The sequence below is a fragment of the Maniola hyperantus genome, chromosome 11 (assembly GCF_902806685.2).
Source record: "Maniola hyperantus chromosome 11, iAphHyp1.2, whole genome shotgun sequence".
In the NCBI taxonomy this organism is placed as follows: Eukaryota; Metazoa; Arthropoda; class Insecta; order Lepidoptera; family Nymphalidae; genus Maniola; species Maniola hyperantus.
The window spans coordinates 6,755,116-6,780,064 of record NC_048546.1 but is presented as its reverse complement, the minus strand read 5'-3'; the positions used below and the strand labels follow the sequence as shown (position 1 = coordinate 6,780,064).

At 36.8% G+C, this 24,949-nt stretch overlaps 2 protein-coding genes across 4 annotated transcripts; one reads left to right on the top strand and one right to left on the bottom strand.

Moving 5' to 3' along the window:
• Positions 1–1,006: 1,006 nt before the first annotated feature.
• Positions 1,007–10,915, bottom strand: LOC138403040 (moricin-like). The gene is made up of 3 exons (XM_069501989.1): positions 10,802–10,915; positions 2,504–2,544; positions 1,007–1,081 (listed from the first exon to the last, which is right to left on the bottom strand). Exons 1-3 carry the CDS (start codon positions 10,887–10,889, stop codon positions 1,007–1,009), a joined length of 204 nt encoding a protein of 67 aa, XP_069358090.1. The 5' UTR covers positions 10,890–10,915.
• Positions 10,916–12,702: 1,787 nt separating this feature from the next.
• Positions 12,703–24,289, top strand: LOC117986608 (moricin-like). Of its 3 annotated transcripts, none has more exons than XM_069501696.1 (3): positions 12,703–12,879; positions 22,733–23,760; positions 24,124–24,289. In XM_069501696.1, exons 1-2 carry the CDS (start codon positions 12,763–12,765, stop codon positions 22,814–22,816), a joined length of 201 nt encoding a protein of 66 aa, XP_069357797.1. In that variant the 5' UTR covers positions 12,703–12,762; the 3' UTR covers positions 22,817–23,760; positions 24,124–24,289. The 3 variants fall into 3 exon arrangements, 2 of the variants coding, with proteins under 2 accessions (XP_069357797.1, XP_034829367.1); XR_011237280.1 differs by lacking the exon at positions 12,703–12,879 and adding an exon at positions 21,295–21,571; XM_034973476.2 differs by lacking the exons at positions 22,733–23,760; positions 24,124–24,289 and adding an exon at positions 13,463–13,614.
• Positions 24,290–24,949: the final 660 nt, after the last annotated feature.

The following is a 24,949-nucleotide window of genomic DNA, read 5'->3' as shown; positions in this document are numbered from 1 at the left end:
CGACCGTACCAAAGGGGAGATCTCCCACCGAGCGGTTGGTTGTGCTCGGTAGCGCCAGCTGGGCCGACGGTTATGTCTTGAAACTTCTATATATAGTCCAGATTGCAGAAAACTCCGTTAGTGCGATTACCATCGGCGGTACATTTGTTCGGGACTACGTCATCGATTGAACAGCGCCATCTAGTTTCTATTGTGGTAACCGCCACAGTACCGAAATGGAAAACCGCTTTGCGGTGTGATAACGCCGTTAGATTCGTAATAATACTTGAATTTAAATATGGACTAAGAGCCAGTGCGTGCCAGACCTTCGTTATTTTATAAAAGCTAAAAGTTTCAGTGGAAGCTGAAAGACACTTAGAATCGTGACAATCCCTGCCAGACGGCCTTAAACTTTAACAATAAGGGAGTTTGCCACTACACTTACTGTCCGGCAATGCAAGACGTGATTTCTAACACTATTCGCAACAAAATATTTAAAAAAAACTAGCTGATGCCCGCGATTTCGTTCGCGTGGATTTAAATTTTTAAAAATCCCGTGTAAACTTTGATTTTCCGGAATAAAAAGTACCTAGGCTGTCACTCTCTCGAACTATATAGCCATGCAAAAAATCACGTCGATCCGTTGCGACGTGATTGAAGGACAAACCAACAAACAAACACACTTTTGCATTTATAATAAATGGGTATTGGATTAGACTTTATACTTTGACGTAAGATTTTAAAATTATCTGATAAAGCCACCCGGTAGAGTGGTAACTACCTAAGTAGCCACCAGACTAGAGAAAATTTAGAGATTATAAATTCTCAAATTGCCTCTGCCGGGAATCAACCTGGAACCTCCCACTTATAAGAACACATTTACAGATAGGGTCCGAACACTGTATCTGCAGATAGAGTATATTGTTCTCATACGGCAGTACTGTCGTACATAACACAACAAACAAAGATAAAATTGTCTATTATTATATTTTATACAATAAATACATTAATTACTTATATAATAACTTTAGTTTCTGTTGTGAACATGTTCGTATATCTCGTGGCCTGTTCCAATAGCGCCTACGGCACCCAATCCGTGTTTCTGAAATAATGAAAAATATATAATAAGTATTTGCTGTAGATATAACTGACTTGAGAGAGAGAGACTTATCATCATCGTCATCGTGATCAACCCAACGCCGTCGGCTCACTACGGAGCACGGGTCTCCACTCAGAGTGAGAAGGGTTTTGGCCATAGTCCAATTTGGCCAAATGCGGATTGGTAGTCTGCAAACAGCTTTGAGAACATTATAGAGAACTCTCAGTCATGCAGGTTTCCTCGCGATGTATTCCTTCACCGTTAAAGCAACTAATATTTAATTAATCAAAACTCACATAAATCCGAAGGTTTGAGGGATCGATACGAACCACATACCTCCGATCAGGAGGCAGACGTTCTATCCAATAGGCTATCACAGGTATGGTGTGAGACTAAACAAGTGTAACTAGATTGACTTAGACATCTAGAAAGAGTCAGGCTTTATATAGTCCGCGACAAGTCGAGGTGGCCATCGGGGTATGAGGCCGGGGGACGCCCCGCACATCCGCACGTCACCCGCGCTCACCCGCACCGGGTTAGCGCGGAGCCTGTGCGTGTGTGCGGGGCGTTCCCTCCCCGATTGCTATCTCGACCTGTCGCGTACTATAAAAGAGCATACTTAAGGTTGTCCAGTAGGGAACTCCCTGGACGCGTTAGGCAGGTATTGGTGGATGGACAAGGCGTGCGAAAACTTGCAAGCCCTCGGAAGAACCAATTGAAGAGACAAGTCACAGGACAGGCGTGAATAGCAGCTTTTAATGTATAAGACCAAGGCAGAGAAACGTAGAGCCAGCGAAGTAAGTAAATAGTAGGTAATTTTGAAGATAAAGTTGTGCGGACGCAATAGGCTTTGCATTCAGCTGCCCACATATCATCATCGTCATCATCGTCAACCGATAGACCACTACTGAACATAGGTCTCTTGTACGAACTTCCACACGCCACGGTCTTGCGCCGCCTGAATCCAAGGTCTCCCTGCGACTCGTTTGATGTCACCTGTCCACATAGTGGGATAGAGAAGTCCACCAACGCTACGCTTTCCGGTGCGATGTCGCCATTCCAGCACCTTGGGACCCCAACGTCTATCGATTTTTCGAACTTTATGCGCCCCGCACACAAATAAGGGAATCCCTTATCTGTGGCCCTGCCCATTTTCACTTCAGCTTCACAGCCCGCTGTGCTATGTCTGTTACCGTGGTTCTCCTACTGATCTCCTCATCTGATTAGATCATGTAGATTGTAGAGAAACTCCAAGCATAGCACTCTTCATGGCCCGCTGAGAGACTGAGCTTTCAGGATCATAGCTAGCGACCGTGGTTTGGAACCATATTATATCTTCACTGGCAACACGCACTGTTCGAAGACTTTGGGCTTCAAGCATTTGAATTTCGTATGAATTAACCGATCTAATTTTATTTCACTTACAATAATTTTACCGCCTTTTTTGATAACGTTACCGGCACCGCCTTTTGGGTTTGCTTGAATCCCGCTGAAGAATGCCACCATAGAGAAAATCATCACAAATAAGTTTAAAATCTTCATTTTTGATTTGACTGATTTAGAAATTGAGATCTAAAGTACTACACTAGTAATCAAAGAAGCTAAAAAGTGGAATGATGTTTATTTACAATACATTCGGAATATATACTACTTGCTGACGAGTTTGTACGTGCACTGTATTTACATTTGTATTCCAATAGGACGCAGGTAGTTTGTAGACCAGTGACCGTAAACCCTACGTTGTTTACCCACTAGCGTCATAGTTTGTGAGTAACATATTAATGTATTCTATCCCTTCCAATCATCATTGCAAAAAAATGTAACACCTTTTGAACTACCTACGTGATTGCAATGATAAAAATGTAATAAAATAATGTTATGTAAAGGAATTCCCTTAGGTATGTACGTGTAGTTCATGTATCGGGTCGGGAAGTGGTCACACCGTCACACAGCTTTGACACAGGGGTTTTCCAAAATAGAAATTTATTTTTAAAGGAAATCGTTGAATTGAACACATAATATTATCATACTTACCTATTTCAAGTAGGCACCTACCTAAATAATAAAAATGTGATAGAATCTTTCTACAACTCTGTGAGATAAGCTAGATTTTTCTGCAGTCAAAGCGATGATGTACCTGTAGTTCTCTATCGCGAACAAGATCGTGGACGAGAACGTACCTATCGTTAAGATAAGGTTTATTATGAATCTTCGGCCGACTATTTTCCATTAAAATAGTGCTCCAATTCCCTTTGACGACATTAAAATGTTTATCTCAATAATCTTCTTGATTGTTTTGTTAGAATTTTCTACACGCTAGAAAAATACGGATTATAGAAGAAAATTATAAAATAAGCGCAGAAAAATTCTATAAACATGAAATTTTCCAAAGCTATTTATATTTCCAGACGTCAGACGAGTCGCAGGGAGAGCTGGATTCAGGCGGCGCGGCGCGGCGGCGTAAGACCGTGGCGTGTGAAAGTCCCTACAAGAGACCTATGTCCTATGTCTATCGGTCGATGATGATGATGAATATATGAATATACATATTATGTTATGTTACACTAGCTGATGTGCGCGAGGATATAGTAGATTTTAAAAAATCGCGTGTCCTCGTGTCAATAAAGTCTGTGTCACTCTCCACGACTTCAAATAGGTATATACTACTACCTAGGCATATCATCAATGAAACAAATCACCTCGATCCGTTGCTCCGTTGTGGTGTGATCGAAGGACAAACTAATAAACAAACACACTTTTGTATTATAATAAGGGTAGTAACATGGCTTACTAGTCTATACTAATATTATAAAGAGGTAAAGTTTGTAAGTTTCTTTAATGGGGTAATCTCTGGAACTACCGAATCGATTTTGAAAATTTGCCGAAAGCTACATTATTCCTGAGTGACATAGGCTATATAGTATTTTATTTTCAAAAAGATAGATCCCTATGAAAATTTTAATTGTTTTATTACTTTGTTTAATATTAATTTAATTTAATAATAATTACATTGTTTAATAACTTGCGCATGAATTGTATTATTAGTAGGACTATATTACACCTGTAATCTGTATGATAGATTTAAAAAAAACCTTCTTGTGTAGGTAAAATACGAAAGTACGTACCTAATAATATAAACTATTGTATAATGTAACTCTCTTTGCAACACCGATTCGAGATTCGAGATTTTCCTTTGACGCATTTCAATTGAAATACTTAGGTACCTACCTACCTATTCCTTTGTCTGTAATTTTGCTAATTTGGTCACGTAGCTTTAACAGAGGATAAGCTGATTATCGACTGAGGGGTTTCCTCAAGGTCAAGTGTCGTGTTTTTTTAATAAATAAAATAACTTTTGTTCATTCCCACTAACTAGAAACATTTCTAAACTATAATACTTATTATAGTTGATCCACCCCAGCTTCACGCGTGTGAGCTTACCTATTATATTATGGATAAACGTATCTAAATGTAATAGGTATATTACAATACATAAAAATCATAGTGAAACCTGTAATGAATTGCGAAATTTAAGTAAGTAACTACTTACCATTTCCCCCCCAGAAATAAAGCCTGTTACTAATAGGGAAGGAAAATGTAGTCAAGGGGTGGACCAACAAATGACTGAAAGGCCGGCAACGCATAGGCAAGGCGGTTCCTCTGATGCTGCAGATGTTCATGGTATAAAAAAAACTGAATAATATAAGTGCTTTAAAAAAGTTAAACGGTTTTATTGTATAGTATGATAGTAATAATGATGCAGACGATTTACTAAAACCTAAAAAATAGTTAGGTAGGTGCCAGGTATCTGCAGTCATCATATACCAGTACCACGGTAATATTATCATACCAGTACCCTCTCCTCATCAATCTAGGCTCTAGAGTGGATCAGACTAAAATAAAATCGTGGAGCGAGTCGAATTTCTATTTGCTTAGGCTACGCTACGCAGGGACCAGAGTATTTACATTATTTTATTACGCAGGCCATACAGACGTGAATTATTATTATAGAAGAATCTATGCACAAATAAACCCGTAGTGCGTACAGTGATAAATGGATTAGGTATATTGTTAAAGAAAAGTATCCTCTAACAATACGGGAGCAGTGTGCGCTCTAAGAAAATGCTTATTCAAATTTCTTACCTGAAAGCTCGAGAGAATAAAATGACGGCAAAGTAGGCGAGATAGATGGAAGGAAGTGTTACCTGATATTATTTTTTAAAGCCAATAAATAAAGTTTTTTATATAATAATCTTCTTTTGTTTCAGGAAAAGTGCTTAAATATCTACCTACTTGTTTGAAAAATATGTGCTTGAGAGATCGTGAAAATCTAAATCGTGAAGCCAAACTGCGAACTTATAAAAACACAACCTCGATCTGAATATTAAAAATGTCGGAACTGAGTGAACGTATTTTTTTAAGTTTTGGTGGTTTCATGTGATGAGTTCTCTTTGTTTTAAATTTTAGTTTAAAAGTTTCACCGATAAAAGTAGGTATAGATTATTCTAGTCAAGGTGACGTTATTTTCTATCAGCTGTTGCGCAGTTCGCTTAGGTCATGTTGAATTTTGCAGGTTGGTAAGTAGGTACTTATATCGCAAATGTAAATAAATTGAAAGAATTTAATATAAAGTTTTAAAAGGTAGAGAATTTCTAAGAAGTTTGTTTAAAGGCACTTGTATGTATGCTTTGATAAAGTCAAGATGTTTTGTTTGAAAATGGAATCTTGTGAATTCTTTGAAAATAATGATGAAGATATTTTTTGCAGCATTCTGTAACATTTGACTTTTAAATTAATAAGCATATATTGGTGAATTATGCGGTACTTATGTCTTTGAATCTCAAAGGAAGATCTTGTAAAGGGAGTAGGTACAATTGGATTTCAGTCGTGGAGGCAATGGGCCTTCTATTGAATTTCACGGTACCTACTTACTACAGTGATTAAATTACAATAAATTTGTTATTTCATACAACAGCAGAGCAGCTCATTGTTATTCAGGAGACATGAGAAGCGAGGTCACGGAATTTCTGATGCCACATACCTAAACGTTTCACTGAGTCGTCCCACTTGAGGACAATATTACCTACCTACCCTTTTCTCTCACCGGTTTTCTCCAGAAAATGTCCAGGGTTCGATCCCGGATTATCACCTCCAATTTTTGTTGTGTCTGACGGACGGGCAGTCGCATCATGGAGGTTCTATTTTGCCATCAAAAAATCAAAATCAATTTTATTAGTTTCCATGTTTATAAAAATGTAAAATACTACTTCTACTGCTCTTGATGAGTATAGTCCACGACAGGTCTAGATGGCAATCGGAGTATGAGTTGGAGGGACGACCCGCACACCCGTACGTCACCCGCGATCGCCCACACCGGGTTAGCGCGGTGGCTGTGCGGGTGTGCGGGGCGTTCCCTCCTAGATTGCCATCTCGACCTGACCCAATAGATATAGTGTATTCTTCATTCTTTTCGTAAGAACCTAAAAAAATAATTAGCGTAATCGGTTCAGCTGCTCTCGAGATTTGCGATCAGCAACACATTCAGCGATTCATTTTTATAGAGTAGAGAGTACCTACTTAGAAAATATAATATAAATATTACGTAACAAAAGGAAACGCCTTATAAATAGTCGAGTAATATTATCACGTTTTTGTCGTGGAAGAGCCCCACAGCGGCCTTTTTAGGAGGAAAACTTTATGTAAATGAATATAAAGCATTTAAATTGTCCGTGATAGTACTGCACAGGTACATTGTTGTTCAGGTTTCAAGCCTATATATAGTAATCTGGATTCTACTGCAATAATATTAAAAATCTCAAAACAATGAAATTCTTCGCCGATTTCATTTTTGTCATGGTTGTATTTGCACTGTGTGTTGGGTACAGTGACGCAGCTCCAAAAGTCAACGTGAACGCTATTAAAAAAGGAGGTAAAATTATTGTGAGTAAAAAATATACTAACTTTCATAGGGGTTATTTTATAAACTCTGTACTAGCTGATCCCCGCGGCTTCCCCCGCGTGGATTTAGGTTTTTAAAAATTCCATGGGAACTTTTGATTTAACAGGATAAAAAGTAACCTATCTGTAGTAGCCCGTCCCCGTGATGCAAGATATCTCAGTACCTACCAAATTTCGTAAAGACATGTAAACGCATGATTCTTTAAAAATCCCCAAGGTATCACCACGATTTAAGAATGCAATTCCTTACAGCATCAACGCTGAGGATTTGGGTCCTCGAGTTCAAAAAGTCTTTACTTGGTAGACCATGTACAGCTACTACCTATCTCCAATATCATCGTACTTCGTACTGCGACATAATCGCGTCGCATGCACGGACTGCCACGGCCGTCTCCAATATTTTAAATTCGTGATATCTCCTAAGATATTATTCTAAATTAAATGATACAAAGAGCAATTTTGGTCTAAATTAAACACTTGTATTAAGTAATTAAGTATAGAGTATAGACTAGAACTCGACAGGTCGAAATAGCAATCGGGGAGGGTACACGGTACACCCCGCACACCCGCACAGTCCCCGCGCTAATACTGCGAGCGCAGGTGACGCGCGGGTGTGCGGGGGTCTCCCCGCCTCATACCACGATTGCCATCTCAACCTGTCGTGGACTATAGTTGAGCCGTTCTGAGTTCGCTTTAGTGGGACTTCTGAAAATCTTTTCATGATGGAAATGCTTTATCGACGAAAACCACTACCAAAATCTCAAGTTTATAAAACCTGTACGTTGATATGTCAGTCGATCAGTTTATCCTTTTATTTGTATCATCATCATCATCAATAGTATTTTTTGGTCAAAATATAACCCGTTGGTAGTAAAAATGATTGTAATCGATTCTGTTACTGATTCTGAACAAACTACTTTCAGGTTTTGCGTCATACTAAAACTAAATACTTAGATTAAGATAAAAACATCACTTATAATAATTATTATAACTTATACTAATTAAGCAACAATAAAAATAAATTATATTATTGTTTCAGCAAAAGGGCCTCGAAGTGATAGACGCTGCTGGGACGGTTCACACAATCTACAGCGACATCCGAGACAGACGCAAGGGATAAACTGGAGGGCTAGCTGATTTACAGTCGCAAGTTCAAGGCATACTGCGGCAGAATCGGCGAATATACCTACCTACTTAGGCATGGCCTATATTCGATTCTGCCCATGGCTTGCATGTGTAGTACAGAAATTTTAGAGAGCGTGATATCTGCGTGAGCGTGAAAACAACGGAGAGAATTTCCACACGAGAAATCTTACGCGCGATTTTTCGTTTTTGGAATTCTACACGTGATTTTACGCTAGATTTGTTCATACTTTGCAGCATTTTAGAAAAGACATGTCTCGTCGTTTTGTCTCTCCTATACCTAATGTGCCTCGAAGCTTAAAATTATCATTTATTACATCATCATCATCATCATCAACAAATAGACGTCCACTGCTGGACATAGGCCTCTTGTAGGGACTTCCACAAATCCACACGCCACGGTCTTGCGCCGCCTGGATCCAGCGGCTCCCTGCGACTCGTCTGATGTCGTCCGTCCACCTAGTGGGGGGGTCTTCTAACGCTACGTCTTCCGGTGCGAGGTCACCATTCCAGCACCTTGGGACCCCAACGTCTATCGGTTGTACGAACTATGTGCCCTGCCCATCTTCAGCTTCGCAACCCGTTTATTACATAAATCTGTAAATAAATAATCACTACCAACGATCCAGTATTTTCATTTGATTTTTACCCCTTGCTTTACCCGCGTGAAATTCACGCCTTGCTGTTACCTACTCGGATGATCGATTTTGATAAAAGTTAGATCAGTAGTTTCTGACTATGTTAACAATAAATCCAATGGATTTCGGTATATATTATTATGTACCTATACTACGGGACAGATTGAGAATCTCGAGATAACAATCGGGGTGAGAACGCCCCGCACACCCGCACAGCCCCTCCGTTAACCCGGTGCAGGATAGCGCGGGTGTGCGGGGCGTCCTCCACCTCATACCTACCTCGATTGCGATCTCGACCTGTCGCATACTATACTTACTTTAATATCCGTATGCATGAAAACGTCAGTGAGTGACTTTCACAGGTTTCACGAATGATGATAAAACTTGCATATTGACTTACCTACTTAAACTTTTAAACTTTAATGGTGTCTGGCAGGGGGTTGCCACGATGCTTTGTGTCTGGCAATGCATGACTTGATTTCTAATAGGTACTATTCTAAAGAAAAAAAAAAGACTTTTCTATATACTTTGACGTAAGATTTTCTACACCTTTATTACCTGTTATCTCCCAAAGACACCGTGATCGAAACTTCATAGTCACTGATCGTTCCTCCCTGTGTTGGAGACAATATACGCAGACAAACTTTCAGCTTTTATAAAATAATGAGGTCCGGCACGCGCTGTCTCTCTATTTTAACCGCTTACGAAACTTTGCTTGATGCTTGAGTCAAGCATTTATATGCTTGATGCGTGATTGATGCGATTTAATAGTTTTGCTTTGCTTGATCCAGCTCGCATCAAGCGGCTAGATCAAGCAAAACAAATCTACTTGCTTGACGTCAAGGATCTTGACCGTTTCGGGAGCTCTTAAAAGATCTGAATTCTGGTCTTGTTCCTCGTAGAGGTCGCTATTTGCCATATCGTCCCCTGTCATTACGAACAGATAAAAATTTTCTAACGAAAAGCAGGAAATAAAAATAATAAACGGAGTAAGTAGGTAGGTATGTAATTAAATTATTAATTCCTTAAACAATGCTTTGGCAGTTCGGTTAACATAAAATGAGGTACATTATTATTAACCTATAGGTAGTTTATTATTATTAAATGATTGTAGTGATAACTGATAATAATAAATTATTAAAACTTAAATTTTCAGTTATGTCTGTCGCGAACGTGGGAATAAACATCGTGAGCTGTCCCCGCTGCGCCGATCACTCCAAGACCTTTTTTCTGAAAAAATATTATTATTATTATTCTACTAGCTGATGCACGCGACTTCGTACGCGTGGATTTAGGTTTTTAAGAATCCTGTGGGAACTCTGCAATTTTCCGGGATAAAAAGTTTCGTCAAAATCGGTTGAACGGTTGAACCGTGAAAAGCTAGCAGACAGACAGACAGACACACTTTCACATTTATAATATTAGTATGGATATGGATTAAGAGTATAATATAATCTGTGAGATAGCTTTTACCTGGCTTTTACACCGAAAATTAGCATAGATGGAATTAGTATAAGTCCCGCAAATTGCTATTTTTTTTGGTAAAAAAATCAGCAATAGTAAGTATAATGCGCATAGACTTATGAGATAACCACATCACTGATAATGCGTAAAAAATGACTTCTCACGCGCTATTTTAACATTATGTGTCAAGTTTCATGTCAAAAGTACGAAATTAGTCCTTATTTTAAAAGGTGAACCTTGCTGTGGACATGACAGTTGACAGTAAGAAGTCATTTTGTACGTACTATAGGCATTTAATTTTGGTACTATGAGTCATTTGCATATCAGGCAGTTTTTACATTTGTCAAAAAATATCTGAAATTTAACTATTTTGGTGAAGAGTAAAATGTTGATCTTCTCTGTCTTCTTCCGCCTGCCCCGCCTGATTTGGCTCTAAGTGAAAAGAAAAGTAAACTAGGTACCTACTCATTAGGACAGTTTATAAAACTTACAATAATTTTGCCGCCTTTCTTGATAGCACCTACGTTGACTTTTGGGGCAGCTTCGCTGTGACCGATTAGCAAAGCCAGCACTGCCATTATAAAAACAAAAAGAGTTGACAGTTTCATTTTTATTTAGATTTTAACTATTTGTTTAATAATTTGAAAAATAAGTAAGCTTCACTTGATCTGAAGACGTCTATCAAGATAATGAAATTTCCACCTTACTGTACTCTGTTTAAATGCTTTTGCGTTTTCCTCTTGAATCCTAAATTCTTGACATTCACGCATTACTACGCCGAAGGCACTCTTGGGTTCTTCCATGTATTAATATTACATATGCATTTATGCCTTGTACAATCCTGTTATGTATAATAACCTATTTTTATGTAAAAAGGTAAGCTTTTTACCTTTTACATAAAAATAGGTTTTTAGGAGTTTTAATCGTTTTTCTTTGCCGGGAAAAACTTTTCTCTGCTCAGGTTTTTTTAAGAAGTTTTAAAGCTCTGGTTTGTACGTTTTGCATAATTTACCTAGACTAAGTAAGTAAGAATTTATATTTTTTAAATATCTGAACAAAATTGTTGCGAGGGACGTTATATCGCGAAATATGAATAATGCAAAACCGAATCGAGCAAAATGATTTTACTGTGGGCTTTTTTGGCGCTTTTGGAAGCTTTAGTTTTGATTTGAAGTTAATGATATTATAATATATATATAAGGGTCTGCTATAAATTTTAATAAGGTATCAAAATGATCTCAGAAAAATTGTCTTTTTTTAAATGAGTGCAGAGATGACGAAAATTAAGAATGCTCTTTTCCGTATACTTATAGGTTTTTTCAGAATCGCATAGGTAAGTCTAGGCGCTAACTTTTGCGCTACAAATCTTAGTCGTCTCTACCTGTCCTATACAGCAGGTAGATATAGCAATCGCTATATTATAGATATACATTTTAAAATTTCAATTAAAATCATATCTATCATAATACAAGGAAAAAATGACTGACTTGCCTGATTGACAGCCTGATCTATCAATGCACAGCTCTAACCACTGGACGGATCGGGTTGTTTAGCATTTATTATGTATTATGACGTATAGACATCTGCTAAGAAAGGATTTTTAAAAATTCAATCCCTAAAGAAGTAAAACAAGGGTTTGAAGTTTGTGTACCTAGTCCACGCGGACGAAGTCGAGAGCATAAGCTAGCTGTTGTAAGTATAAGTATCAAGATTGTGTCACTTTACAAAACGTACAACCTATGGACCAACGTATATGGGATAACTTAAAATACCTGTGCTTTATAAATCCTTAATTAAAAAATTGGCCAAGTGCGCCAAGGGTTCCGTACTTTTTTTCGACATTTTGCATGATAAATCAAATACTATTATGCATAAAAGTAAATAAAAATTTGTTTTATAATGTATAGGTAAAGCCCTTTCATATGATACCCCACTTGTTATAATTATCTTATTTTAAAAATTGAAAATACTAATTATTTGTTCATGAACACATTTTTTTTTGTAATGTAACCACAAATTCACGGTTTTCGGCTTTATTCCTTTCTTTGTGCTATAAGATCTACCTACCTGCCAAATTTCATGATTCTAGGTCAACTGGAAGCAACTCTATAGGTTTTCTTGACAGACACGACAGACAGACAACGAAGTTATCCTGGTAAGGGTTACTTTTTCCTTTTGAGGTACGGAGCCCTACAAAAGCTTAAATATCAAATCGTTTAGAAATAACGCAATCAACGTATTTTAAAATATGCTGTTAAAACATTTTTACAATTTGTACTACAGCCTCAATGCATTTGGTATTCAATGGGATAACCCCAGAGTCGTTAAAGAGCCTTACGACGACGCACCGCGTGGAAAATGTAAAGGCATTTAAATAGAGGATACGGTGGTGAGTCTATCATTGTCTTGAACGCAAGCTTGCAGTGCAAGGAACGATCTGTAAATTTGTTAAAAATAAAATAAAAAACTACTTAAATAAAAATGAAACTGTCAGCCATCTTTGTTTTCATAATGGCAGTGTTTGCGCTATTTATCGGCCAAAGCGAAGCGGCCCCAAAAGTCAACGTAAACGCTATTAAGAAAGGAGGAAAAATTATTGTAAGTTTTATGTTTTTGTTATTACCTTTTATCAATGTGTTCATATATCACCCTAAAACAACTGGACCGATTGAAATGTTTCTTTATTCGAAAGCATTAAGAAAGCACTCTTAATCAGTCTTTACTAATTACTCCTCCAAAAATAAAAATAATAAATATTTATACCTATTCAAAATACGAGAGCCTTGATCCAACGTTCATGCGGAAAACCGAGATGCAAAGCTAATCTCACGAATCACTTTTCAAAATTATCATCACACTTAAATATTATTATCTAATTAAATTTTAAATTATTGTTTATCGCTATTGGTATTTTTTTTTGCTTTTATTTATTTATTTAAAAGTTAACTTATGGATTATTGCTATATTTTTATGTTTATTTTATTGTTTGCTTTCATTTCTCTTTTGGAGTACAATACTTTCATTCAGTCATGACTCATGACGACATAAATTATTGTGCGTCGTCAATCGCCTCTCTGCTGACTCTGCCAGGTGTCCACAGACCTATGTCCATCACTCGACTTCCACAGGTTGGGACGATGATTATGATGGGATTAATTCAGTTTCTTATTATTTTTTTCAGAGAAAGGGTCTTGGAGTAGCTGGCGCTGCAGGGACAGCTCATGAAATATACTCTCACGTCCGCAACAGGCACAACTGATATTATTTTAAGTTTTAGTTACTTGGTACTTAGCTTTCTTTGTCATTACATAATTTTTTATTCGCTAAAACCAATCTGTAATTTATTTTTATTTTGAGTGGGTATGTTATGAAATACCGAAATATGGTTGGAAAGTGATACATAAAATATGTTTCAATAAAAAAACCTTTTAAAAATATAGTATTTTTATTTTCCTCGACTATCTTTGTTCTTTCTTTCGGTAGGTACTTTAAGAAAAAAGTATTTTTAAAGAATATATTTTTTAGTAAGTACTTACTTAATTCTTCATTTATACGTAACTAGCTGCCCTGGCGAACTTCGTTCCGCCTGACAGTCGATTCAAATTTTTTAAATTTTTATCTCCGTGAGAACCATCCTCGTACTTCAAGGAATATTATAAAAAAAGAATTAGCGAAATCCGTTCAGCGGTTCTCGAGATTTGCGATGTGTTGGTCACACATTTGATGATTCATTTTTATATTATAGAAGAAATGGCTTTATAAAGTTAAAATGAAACTACTTTATATGCTAAAAAGTAAAACGATAAATCTACATGACATAAAGAGGTAAGTACTAAGTAAGTAACGTTTGTAAGTTTCGATGTAGGGATGAACTCTAGAACTAATGCTCCGATTTTGAAAATTCTTTCACATTGTTAGATAGAGCCTGCATTGTTCCCGAATGCCATTAGGTAGTTATATATTATATCACGTGGACTAAGTAGTGGTTAGCCCGCTACTTAGTCCACGTTAGACTAGTTCAATTAAATCTTAAAAATTATAATAACTTTGCCTCTTTTCAATAGCGTTTAAGTTGACTTTGGAGCTGCTCCACTGTGACCAACGAATAAAGCAAGCACTACCATTATAAAAAAACCGGCCAAATGCAATGAGGGTTCCGTACTACAGTCGTATTTTTTCGACATTTTGCACGATAATTCAAAAACTATGATGCATAAAATTAAATAAAAATCTGTTTTAGAATGTACAGGTGAAGACCTTTCATATGATACCCCACTTGATATAGTCACTCACTTCGAAAGTTGAAAATATTAATTATTAGTTCATGACCACAATTTAATTTTTTTTGTGTGATCTAACCCTAAATTCACGGTTTTCAGATTTTTCCCCAAATGTCAGCTATAAGATCTACCTACCTGCCAAATTTCATGATTCTAGGTCAACGGGAAGTACCCTGTAGGTTTCTTGACAGACAGACAGACAGACAGACAGACAGACAGACAGACAGACAGACAGACAGACAGACAGACAGACAGACAGACAGACAGACAGACAGATAGACAGACAGACAGACAGACAATAAAGTGATCCTATAAAGGTTCCGTTTTTCCTTTTGAGGTACAGAACCCTAAAAAATACTTACCTACTTATCTGTTAGTTTCATTCTTATGTAAGTAAATTCTTCTTTGGTTTTAGAATTATCGAGTTTCCTTTGCAGATTTGCGATCAAGACAATGATAATTTCAGCCTAGTCGTATTTAAACGCTTTTGCGTTTTCCTTTTGAGTAGTCAACGCATTACTAGGTACTTACGCATTATTCTTGAATTCGCCATCGAATGATAAATTCATTAGTAGATGTACATATAGAATTATCATAGAATTATATTGGGTACTCCTATTGAAGTAGACTTCAATGGGTAATCCATTTAATTAACTTTGAAACGTAATATCTATCGATTTTCGTCGTTATGTGATAGCCGCATAGGTACTGAAACCTCTACTCCGTCTTGTAATAAATTATACCCATCAATGCAACGGCCGAAATCCATACTTCCATTCTAATAATATTATAAATGTGAAAGTGTGTCTGTCTGTCTGCTACCTTTTAACGGCCCAACAGTTTAAGCGATTTGGATGGAATTCGATACAGAGTTAGCTTACATCCCGTGGACGGACAAAGACTACTTTTTATCCCGGAAAATCAAAAGAGATCCCACGGGTTTCTTGAAGGTTGATTTACCGATTTGTATGAAATTTGGTACAGAGGTAGCTTACGTTCCGGAAAACATAGGTAACTTTTAATCCCAGAAAAGCAAAGAGTTCCTATGGGATTTTAAAAAAAACCTAAATCCACGCGGATGAAGTCGCGGGCATCATCTACTCGTAGTTCACAATAAAATCAATGTAGGTACATAATTTACTTCATGGAAACAGTATAGGAACCTACTAACGGATATCTAATAAAACTTGATTACCTAAAGGGTAACAGACAAGCACACCTTCAAATTTATATTATTTGTGTGCATTATAGTTACATACTCAGCATATACCTACCTACTAGATTAATGAAGTCAAAGTAGGTAAGTAAACATTCATTAATTGATCAATGATCTAGGCTGTGATTGATCTGCTCTCGTTAATGCTAATGAGCTTTTTCTGATAGATTAAATGCGTCACTATTGCTACAGTAGATAACCTACGTAGTAATTAGTAAAGTTTAATATACCTAAACTAAAAACCTATAGGATTATATTCACCCTACCTATTGTTAACTAGCTGATGCTCGCGACTTCGTCCACGTGGATTTAGGTTACCGTATGAATACTTTCTGTCAGCGACAAGTTGTGATGGCAATCGGGATAAGAGGCGGGGGGACGCCCCGCACACCCGCACATCACCCGCGCTCACCCGCCCCGGGACAGCGCGGGGGCTGTACGGGTATGCGGGGCGTTCCCTCCCCGATTGCCATCCCGACCTGTCGCGTATTGGTTCAATTTCAACGTAAGCTGAATCGTGAAATAGAGCTTGTGTTGACCTATCAAGCAGCTGAATACTGATGATATTGATTCGACCATGTTATTGCGTTGGTAATGATTGGACACTAACCATATAGGTACGAATAATGTTAAGAGTAGGTACTGTAGGTAAATTGTACCTGTATCTATCAATGTTATTAGGTATATAGACAGATATATGCTTATAGACAGAGAACCAGCGCGTGCCAGACCTTCGTTATTTTATAAAAGCTTAAATTTTCTCTGCGTGTTGTCCCCAACACAGAAAGGAACGATCGGCGACTATGAAGTACCTATGGATCATGGTGGATTTGTGAGATAACAGCTAATAGTAAAAACTTTCAGCTTTTATAAAATAACGAAGGTCTGGCACGCGCTGGTTCTTAGTCCATTAGGTAGATCACACGTAAGGCACACAGAGGCACGTAAATCAGGCGCACCACAGCCGGTCCTTTGATTGATCTCTGGCCAGTGGTGTCGGATTGTGACGTGTGACTCGGACATAACATCATCTTCGCACTATGAGCACATGAGTAGATATCCTACTCTGTGCTATGAGACCTAGGGGAATAGAAAATACACCTGTTTGCGTAGGTAGGTACACTTGTAGTACTACCTGTTTAACCTATTATAATATTATATCCAGCGGCAAAATTGGCTAAGTAGTTTCCGCTGAGATTGACTGCCGAAATTTGGTTCTCAAAAGGGCTCATTAAGATAATAATTTTTTATCCTTCAGAAAAAGGGATTAGGAATAATCACCACGGCCGGAACAGCTCAAGAAATATGTATATACAAAAAACATCACATAAATCACAATGGCTAAAAATTAATTCCTTGATAACTTTGTCTGTATTTTTAATAGGTCTATGTTCTTGGAAAAAAAATCATAAAAATCACACTAGATTAAGTATTTTCATTTCAGTCTCGTTAGTTTAGAATGTAATATCTCATCGCTAGGTATAGAAACGAGCAGGGGAATAATAAGCTTTCCTTTTAATAACGCAACTTGTAAACCAATATAGAACACCGGCTTCACATTCTCTTGCAAAACTCTACAAATTGTCTCTAGATATAGCCTATAATATGGCAGACCTAGGGTTGCCAGGTCGCCAAACCTAATAGCTGGACAGACCAGCCAGTTTAGCCGGACGTTTGGGTAGAAAGGCCGGACACCCTACATTATTGAGGATTTTGTGTCTTAGTATTTTATTTTATTTTATTTTTATTTTATTATAAAGGCACACAAAACAGGTTTCAGCTATAAATGGTCCAAATTAAAAAAAAAACAATAGATTAAGATCTAAGCGGTAACCCTAAATATGTGTACACAACAATTCTTAAATAAATATATGCACTAACTAACTGATAAGATACAATTTATAAAAACACAGAAAAAAGAAATACAAGAAAATTAACTATGAAAAATATACTTAAAGTGGAGAAGATGCAAAATGTTGATTAATATGTTTTTTAAATGTGTTCAAATTATTATTAAAAATGTCAATATTACGGTTAGCTGTGAAAAGATCATTATACAGGCGACACATACTATTAATATAAGTATTAATAGGTACGACAATTTTTTTTAATATAAAATCAAGCTTTTTTATTATTGTCATAAATCTTGATGTCAGACGGCACTGCCGCCTGCGGGAGCGACCGACAGTCGACTCGCCTGCGTTCGGCCACGCTCGTTTGCGAAATGTAAAAAGCCTAACAAAAGCCGGACAAGCCGGACACCGTTTATTTTGGCCGGACACGCAATCAAAAAGCCTACCTATGTCCGGCTTTATCCGGACGCCTGGCAACCCTAGGCAGACCGAGTACAGACGGACAATATTGTTAAATTAATTTTGGCAGCGACAACAGCTAGTTTTGTAGGCAACATGTTGGTTTTATTAGAAGAAACACTAAGTAAGAGTTAATTTAGAAAAGAAAATCTCATCATAGTGTTTGTTTCCTAAATTAAGTACTTACGCAGGTAAGTACTTTTAAAAAGGGACCAAAGAAAAGACTACGTATTTCATACAGGATGATATTTGAAACTGTGCTGTCTAGTCTCTGGGATGCAAGCTATCTCTGCACTAAAGATGGGCGTTATTGGCTATTTACGGCAACGGTTAATCAACAGTTACTTAGTTTCAATACCGATATTGTTAACCGTTGCCGAATATCGGTATCAGAGTTGTGTTTCAACTAATTTAATATGCGCAACGCGCAGCGGTTTCCGTAGTAGTAACTAAGCTAGCTGCCGTATCAATACCGTCTGTATAGCTAGCGCGCGCATATTCACTAAAATAAAACCAATTTTACTTTCATGAATATCGTGAAGTAATCACAACCTTAAGTTCATAGCAGTAAAGTTTAATTTGATCATTGACATAGGTCAAACTATAGTGGACGCCTGCACGAATAGTTTGCCACAGTCCAGTTAACCAAAAACATTTCATGAAGATTGATAAACCAAAGAGGACCTTATCTCTATTACTCTAAGGCTAACTGTATTTAGAATGATAGATCAAAGTGTAATGGACAAGTACTTGTACAGTTAAGCCTTAGCGTAATAGAGATAAGGTCGGCTTTGGTTTACCAAGTTCTTAGTTACTAAGCCGGTAGCCAATAACCGCTCCTTCTCAGCTTTCAGTGAAAGAAAGAAAGAGAAGGCATAATTATTGCGTTTCTAGTTACCAAAAAACCAAACAATGCATTGTCAGTTGCCAGTTGGCAGTGTTGCGTTGTCAGGTGGTTCGTCATAGATGATAACTGAAAACCGTTGCTAGCTACGACAATAACGCTACGGTACGCTATAGGCACGGCAGCGGTTTTCAGTTAAGTTAAGCTATAGCGGACACATGTCTACTCTGCACATTATCAAAATCGGTTAAACGGATAGACCGTGAAAAGTAAGCAGACAGACAGATACACTTACGCATTTATAATAATATAGCTGATCCCCGCGGCTTCGCCCGCGTAGATTTAGGTTTTTAAAGATCCCGTATAGCCTATGTCACTCAGGAATAATGTAGCTTTCTACTGGTGAAAGAATTTTTAAAATCGGTTCAGTAGTTCTAAAGATTACCTACAAACAAACTTAACGACAAATACCTCTTTATATAATACTAGCTGATCCCCGCGGCTTCGCCCGCGTAGATTTAGGTTTTTAAAGATCCCGTATAGCCTATGTCACTCAGGAATAATGTAGCTTTCTACTGGTGAAAGAATTTTTAAAATCGGTCCAGTAGTTTTTGAGCCTATTCAGTACAAACAAACAAACAAACAAACAAAGTTTTCCTCTTTATAATATTAGTGTAGATAATACAACGGGCCGTGCAGCAGAAATCGTAATATTTTAATTTCGCCATAACTTCAAAACCAAACGTCCAATTTTAATCATTCAAAGACCAAATATTATCTCCATAAACTGTTCTTAGTGATGAAATCATTTATTTTGATAAGGATTAATAGCATGAGTAAAATAAACGCGTTTAAATGTAGTCCAAAAAAAATTCAAGATTTTTAAATAAAAAAATGGTTGCTGTGCCTCACTCGACATAGATGGGTATAGTGTGTCGCGGACTTTTTTGTAGATATTTATAAGATCTACAATTAATTAGAACATTTTATGGTTCTATCTTTTATAGTTTAGGCAGCGTACGCAAAATAAGTAACTTTTCTGGTTGATTTTTTACACCTTGTGTCCGAAAAACCCAAATATCTTACGGAACCCTATTTTTTTCCAAAATAAAATATAGCCTATGTTACTCGTGGATAATGTAGCTTTCGAATGGTGAAAGAATTTTTAAAATCGGTCCAGTAGTTTTTGAGCCTATTCAGTACAACCAAACAAACAAACAAACAAACAAACAAACAAACAAACAAACAAACAAACAAACAAACAAAGTTTTCCTCTTTATAATATTAGTGTAGACAACGGGCCGTGCAGCAGAAATCGTAATATTTTAATTTCGCCATAACTTCAAAACCAAACGTCCAATTTTAATCATTCAAAGACCAAATATTATCTCCATAAACTGTTCTTAGTGATGAAATCATTTATTTTGATAAGGATTAATAGCATGAGTAAAATAAACGCGTTTAAATGTAGTCCAAAAAAAATTCAAGATTTTTAAATAAAAAAATGGTTGCTGTGCCTCACTCGACATAGATGGGTATAGTGTGGCGCGGACTTTTTTGTAGATATTTATAAGATCTACAATTAATTAGAACATTTTATGGTTCTATCTTTTATAGTTTAGGCAGCGTACGCAAAATAAGTAACTTTTCTGGTTGATTTTTTACACCTTGTGTCCGAAAAACCCAAATATCTTACGGAACCCTATTTTTTTCCAAAATAAAATATAGCCTATGTTACTCGTGGATAATGTAGCTTTCGAATGGTGAAAGAATTTTTAAAATCGGTCCAGTAGTTTTTGAGCCTATTCAGTACAAACAAACAAACAAACAAACAAACAAACAAACAAACAAAGTTTTCCTCTTTATAATATTAGTGTAGATGTAGATAATATTAGTGTAGATTAAGTATGGAAATCTGATAATCTAAACTCAATATTCCATCATCGTTATTGTGAACCGATAGACGTCAACTGCTGAATATTGTGATGGCACGGATTAGATCTGCCGCACTTTAATCCGCATGTTAATATGCGGAAGGAAGTGCGGCAGTTCTTATCATTTAGTCTTATACAATAACAGATATAAAATCATTGATAATTACTTTTGTTATTATCTGCCAAGACGAAGATGTTTTTATTATACTAACTAACTGCCTTAAAAGTGTACCTGTATAACATATCTATCTATTAAATTAAATACTAAATATCGATAGAAAACGGATCTATCATTTATAGATAGATAACGAGGCGTATATAAAATTAATCGTTTCAATGTTAATACGGTCAAGTTTAATTGTTATTAATATAATATTACGTCATAAACTACGAATCACGATTGTTTAGCATTGTATAGTAATAAGTTAACAGACTCTCAGGGCACGGGAGAGTCCCCGCTTGCATTCACGTTCGAAGAATCTCTTTCTTATCAGCCTCACGACTAATATAAAAAGCCATTATGCTAATTTGTACGTACTTACTTATTGTATCTCGAAGAAGTTCAGTGAAGTGACTAAACCGTAAAAATGAATTTTACCTCTATGTTTATATTAATTTTGGGTGTATTAGCCTTATTCATCGGGGCCAGTGAAGCAAGGCCGAAAATACCTATAGGCGCTATCAAGAAAGGAGCCAAAGCTGTTGTAAGTAAATACCGTTAATTCCTATGAGATGGCAATCGGCGCATGAGCTGGGGGGACGCCCCGCACACCCGCACATCACCCGCCCTCGTCCGCACCGGGCGTAATTTGAATGGATCCATCCATGCAAAGACAGAATTATATCGATCTAGAAGCACAATAATAATACCTACTTCGTCACTTTAAAAAAATTCATCAAGATTCAAGACCTTATCGTTATCAGAATTTAGGTAGGTAGGTATTTAGGTTTATTCTTCGAGTCAAGATATTCTTTCAATTAGAAGCCTCATAATATTATGAACTCTAAATAAAGAGCTAACAATATAATATTGTAGTAAGTAATATTATACTTTTTGTCAAGTGTACGTTCGATATATTGTTGCGCATACCTGCGCATACAGGTGTATATAAAAAATATTGGCAGAAAAGCCTGTACTGTAAATATTGTAGTATCGATACGGTCAAACGTTGGTGGCCAAATCGATACACGTTGACGATTAAACGATATTATGGACAGTGATTGTTGACTATTTCATGAAATAGTCAAGCCCTTCATGAAATTGGCTATTTTACGATCTGGCCACTACATGTAGCTACAAAAAAAAACTACATTAGTTCAGTTAAAATATCCTTGATAAAAAGTACTTAGTCCGTTCGTCACCAAGATGAGATCTTTAATATCTTTGACAAGATACCTATTTATATACACTGAAATTTTAGTGGTTGTCTTCCCGCGACAGAACGATTTACGTGGTATTCCACGACAAACGCTTCAGGAAAACAACCATTACAATTTCAGCGTGTACCTAGATGATACCGGCAACTTTTTTCTTTTGGATTTATGTTTTTTAAAATCCCGTGGAAACTCTTTGATTTTACGGAACTCAAAATAGCCTATGTCCTTCCCCAGGATACAAGCTCTCTCTGTAAGTACCAGATTTAGTCAAAATCAGTTTAACCGGTGGGCCGTGAAAAGCTAGCAGACAGACAGACAGACAGACACACTTTCGAGTTTCGTATTTATAATATTATGAATATTAGTACCTATATTAGTATTTAGTATTAGTATGGATACAGATTGAATCGGTTGAAATAGCAATAAATTCACTCACAATTATTCATGTAAGAAAGTGAAAGTTGCTTACTTCATGTTGTTATTTGCAGGGTCAAGGTCTGCGGGCTATCAGCATCGCAAACACAGCGCACGACATTGCGAGCATGTTCCGCAGAAAAAGAAAGAAGCACTAGCATAGCGATTTCACTATATTATGTATTACAATAAATAAAGATTATTTTCTTCTATTATTTTCTAATACCATACCAGACCATCAATAAGCGTAATTAATTACCTATTTTGAATAAATCATTTGACTTTGACTTTGACTTAGGTAAATGACCCAAAATTCTGAAAAAAATATATTTTTTGCTTGTGATGTGACCGAAACGACTTTATTGTACGAAACGTCGTATACCTCTAACACTAACGATCTAATTTACGAAAACACTGAAAATATACTTTTTTCTGTTTTTTTTCTTGGTATTTTCTATTGGAATAAGTAATAATTATAATAAATAAGAAATAAAGGGACATATGTTATTTTGAAATTCTTTGATTTTCTGGGAAAAATTAGTCTATGTCCATCCCCAAGATGCAAGCTATTTCTGTTCGAAATTTTGCCAAAATCGGTTAAGTAAACCATTCGTTTAAATGGCGTAAAAACAGCAGACAGACAGACACGTATTCGCATTTATAATGTTATTGGATATGGATTTAGTTCCAAACCTATTGAATTTACAAGTGCCAATATTTGTATGCGCAGCACGCGCAAAATAAATCAACTGAAACCGTCGCTTGGCTTTGTGTAAGACTAAACAAATTTAAGTAGGGTTTTTTGGAGTAGGTAGGTATCAAGTGTTTTACTCGTGTACTTTCCTTATGTAGGAATGTGCGAGGGATTTATGAGACGACGACGTTGGTATTTTTCCTCCGTCTTTGTTGTATAAAAGACTGATCAAGTCTACAAAGGATTTAATTTCCAATAACACTTGTAAGAGGCGAGTGCACGATGAAAGTTTTATTTATTTTCATTTTCCTTACGCTATGCACTCAAATTGTGTTCTGCATAAATATTCCCGTATCAGGGACTACGACTACGCCAAAACCTTGGACTCAAAAAGTTAAAGACGGTCTGGTGGGTACACATTATTATCTATACTGCCATAGTTGTTTTTTAAGTACCGCGAAAAAAAATAGACTTAGCGTAGTTGCTTTGGAAAAAAATGATTGATGACTGTTTGGATTGGAAAAGGTCCAATAAGGACTGCCAAGAATGAACTGTGTGTCAAGTAGGCATAACTTAGGAAATCTTATGTAGGTAGGTAGACAGTTTAATAAGTCTGGCTCTGGCATGGAATAGTTCTCATAACTGGAGCTACTTATTATCTTTTGACGCGGTCAAGAGTTTCCTCAAGGTTCTAAGAGATTATTAAGTATAAGTATTTTTCTAGTGTATCATATTGTAGTGTAATTAGTAAGTTATTCCTTTTCATTTCAGGGCAAATTCTTTCATGGTGCAGCAGTAATAAGTAGCGTACAGCAAGCTTTACACAATCGTAATGGTGCGCATGGTGGTCATCACAAGACATTACCAACAACAAAACCTAAATTTTAATTTACTTAGGAAAATAATAAAGAATTAATTTAGTCTATTTTTAATAAAGTTCCTAGTGTTTTGTTTTGACAACCTTCCTGGCGTAGTGGTGAGCCCCGGCTGTTGTGGTCTATTACCTAATGGGCTGATTACACCTACCGAGTAGTGAAGCGAGACAGTAAAATGTCACTCGGCCGAGACAGTGCTGTGGTGGCCGTTTATACGTATTTCGAAATTGCGCCGAGCACTCGTAAGTGTTTATAGTTTTATAGCAATCGAGTACTCGGCCGAGGACACTGACTCGCCACTGTACTCGTTAGGTGTAATCGTACCATAAGCTATTAGCTATGGTTACTTTATTTGCAACTTTACTTTCACTGAATTTCTGCACGTGAATGTCTAAGAGAATTAAGAAACATTTGAAGAAATTAACAATGTTATAATGACTGTAGCAAGTCAGTATAAAATATGTTATACCTAGTGCAAAGCCGAAATACGCTCAACGCGCTTAATCCAAAGCCAAAACTTCGGCTTCTGCGTAGCAAGATTTCACTTTTTCAGGCCAATCTCTAATTTTCTCTCTAATTTTTCAGGCCAAACTATCGTCTTACTGTCGTCTCAGTGCTGGTGTTCCACAGGGTGGTGTCCTATCTCCTTTACTTTTTTCCATTTTTATCAATACCGTCACCAATCTTCTTTCTTTACCATATCATCTCTATGCTGATGATTT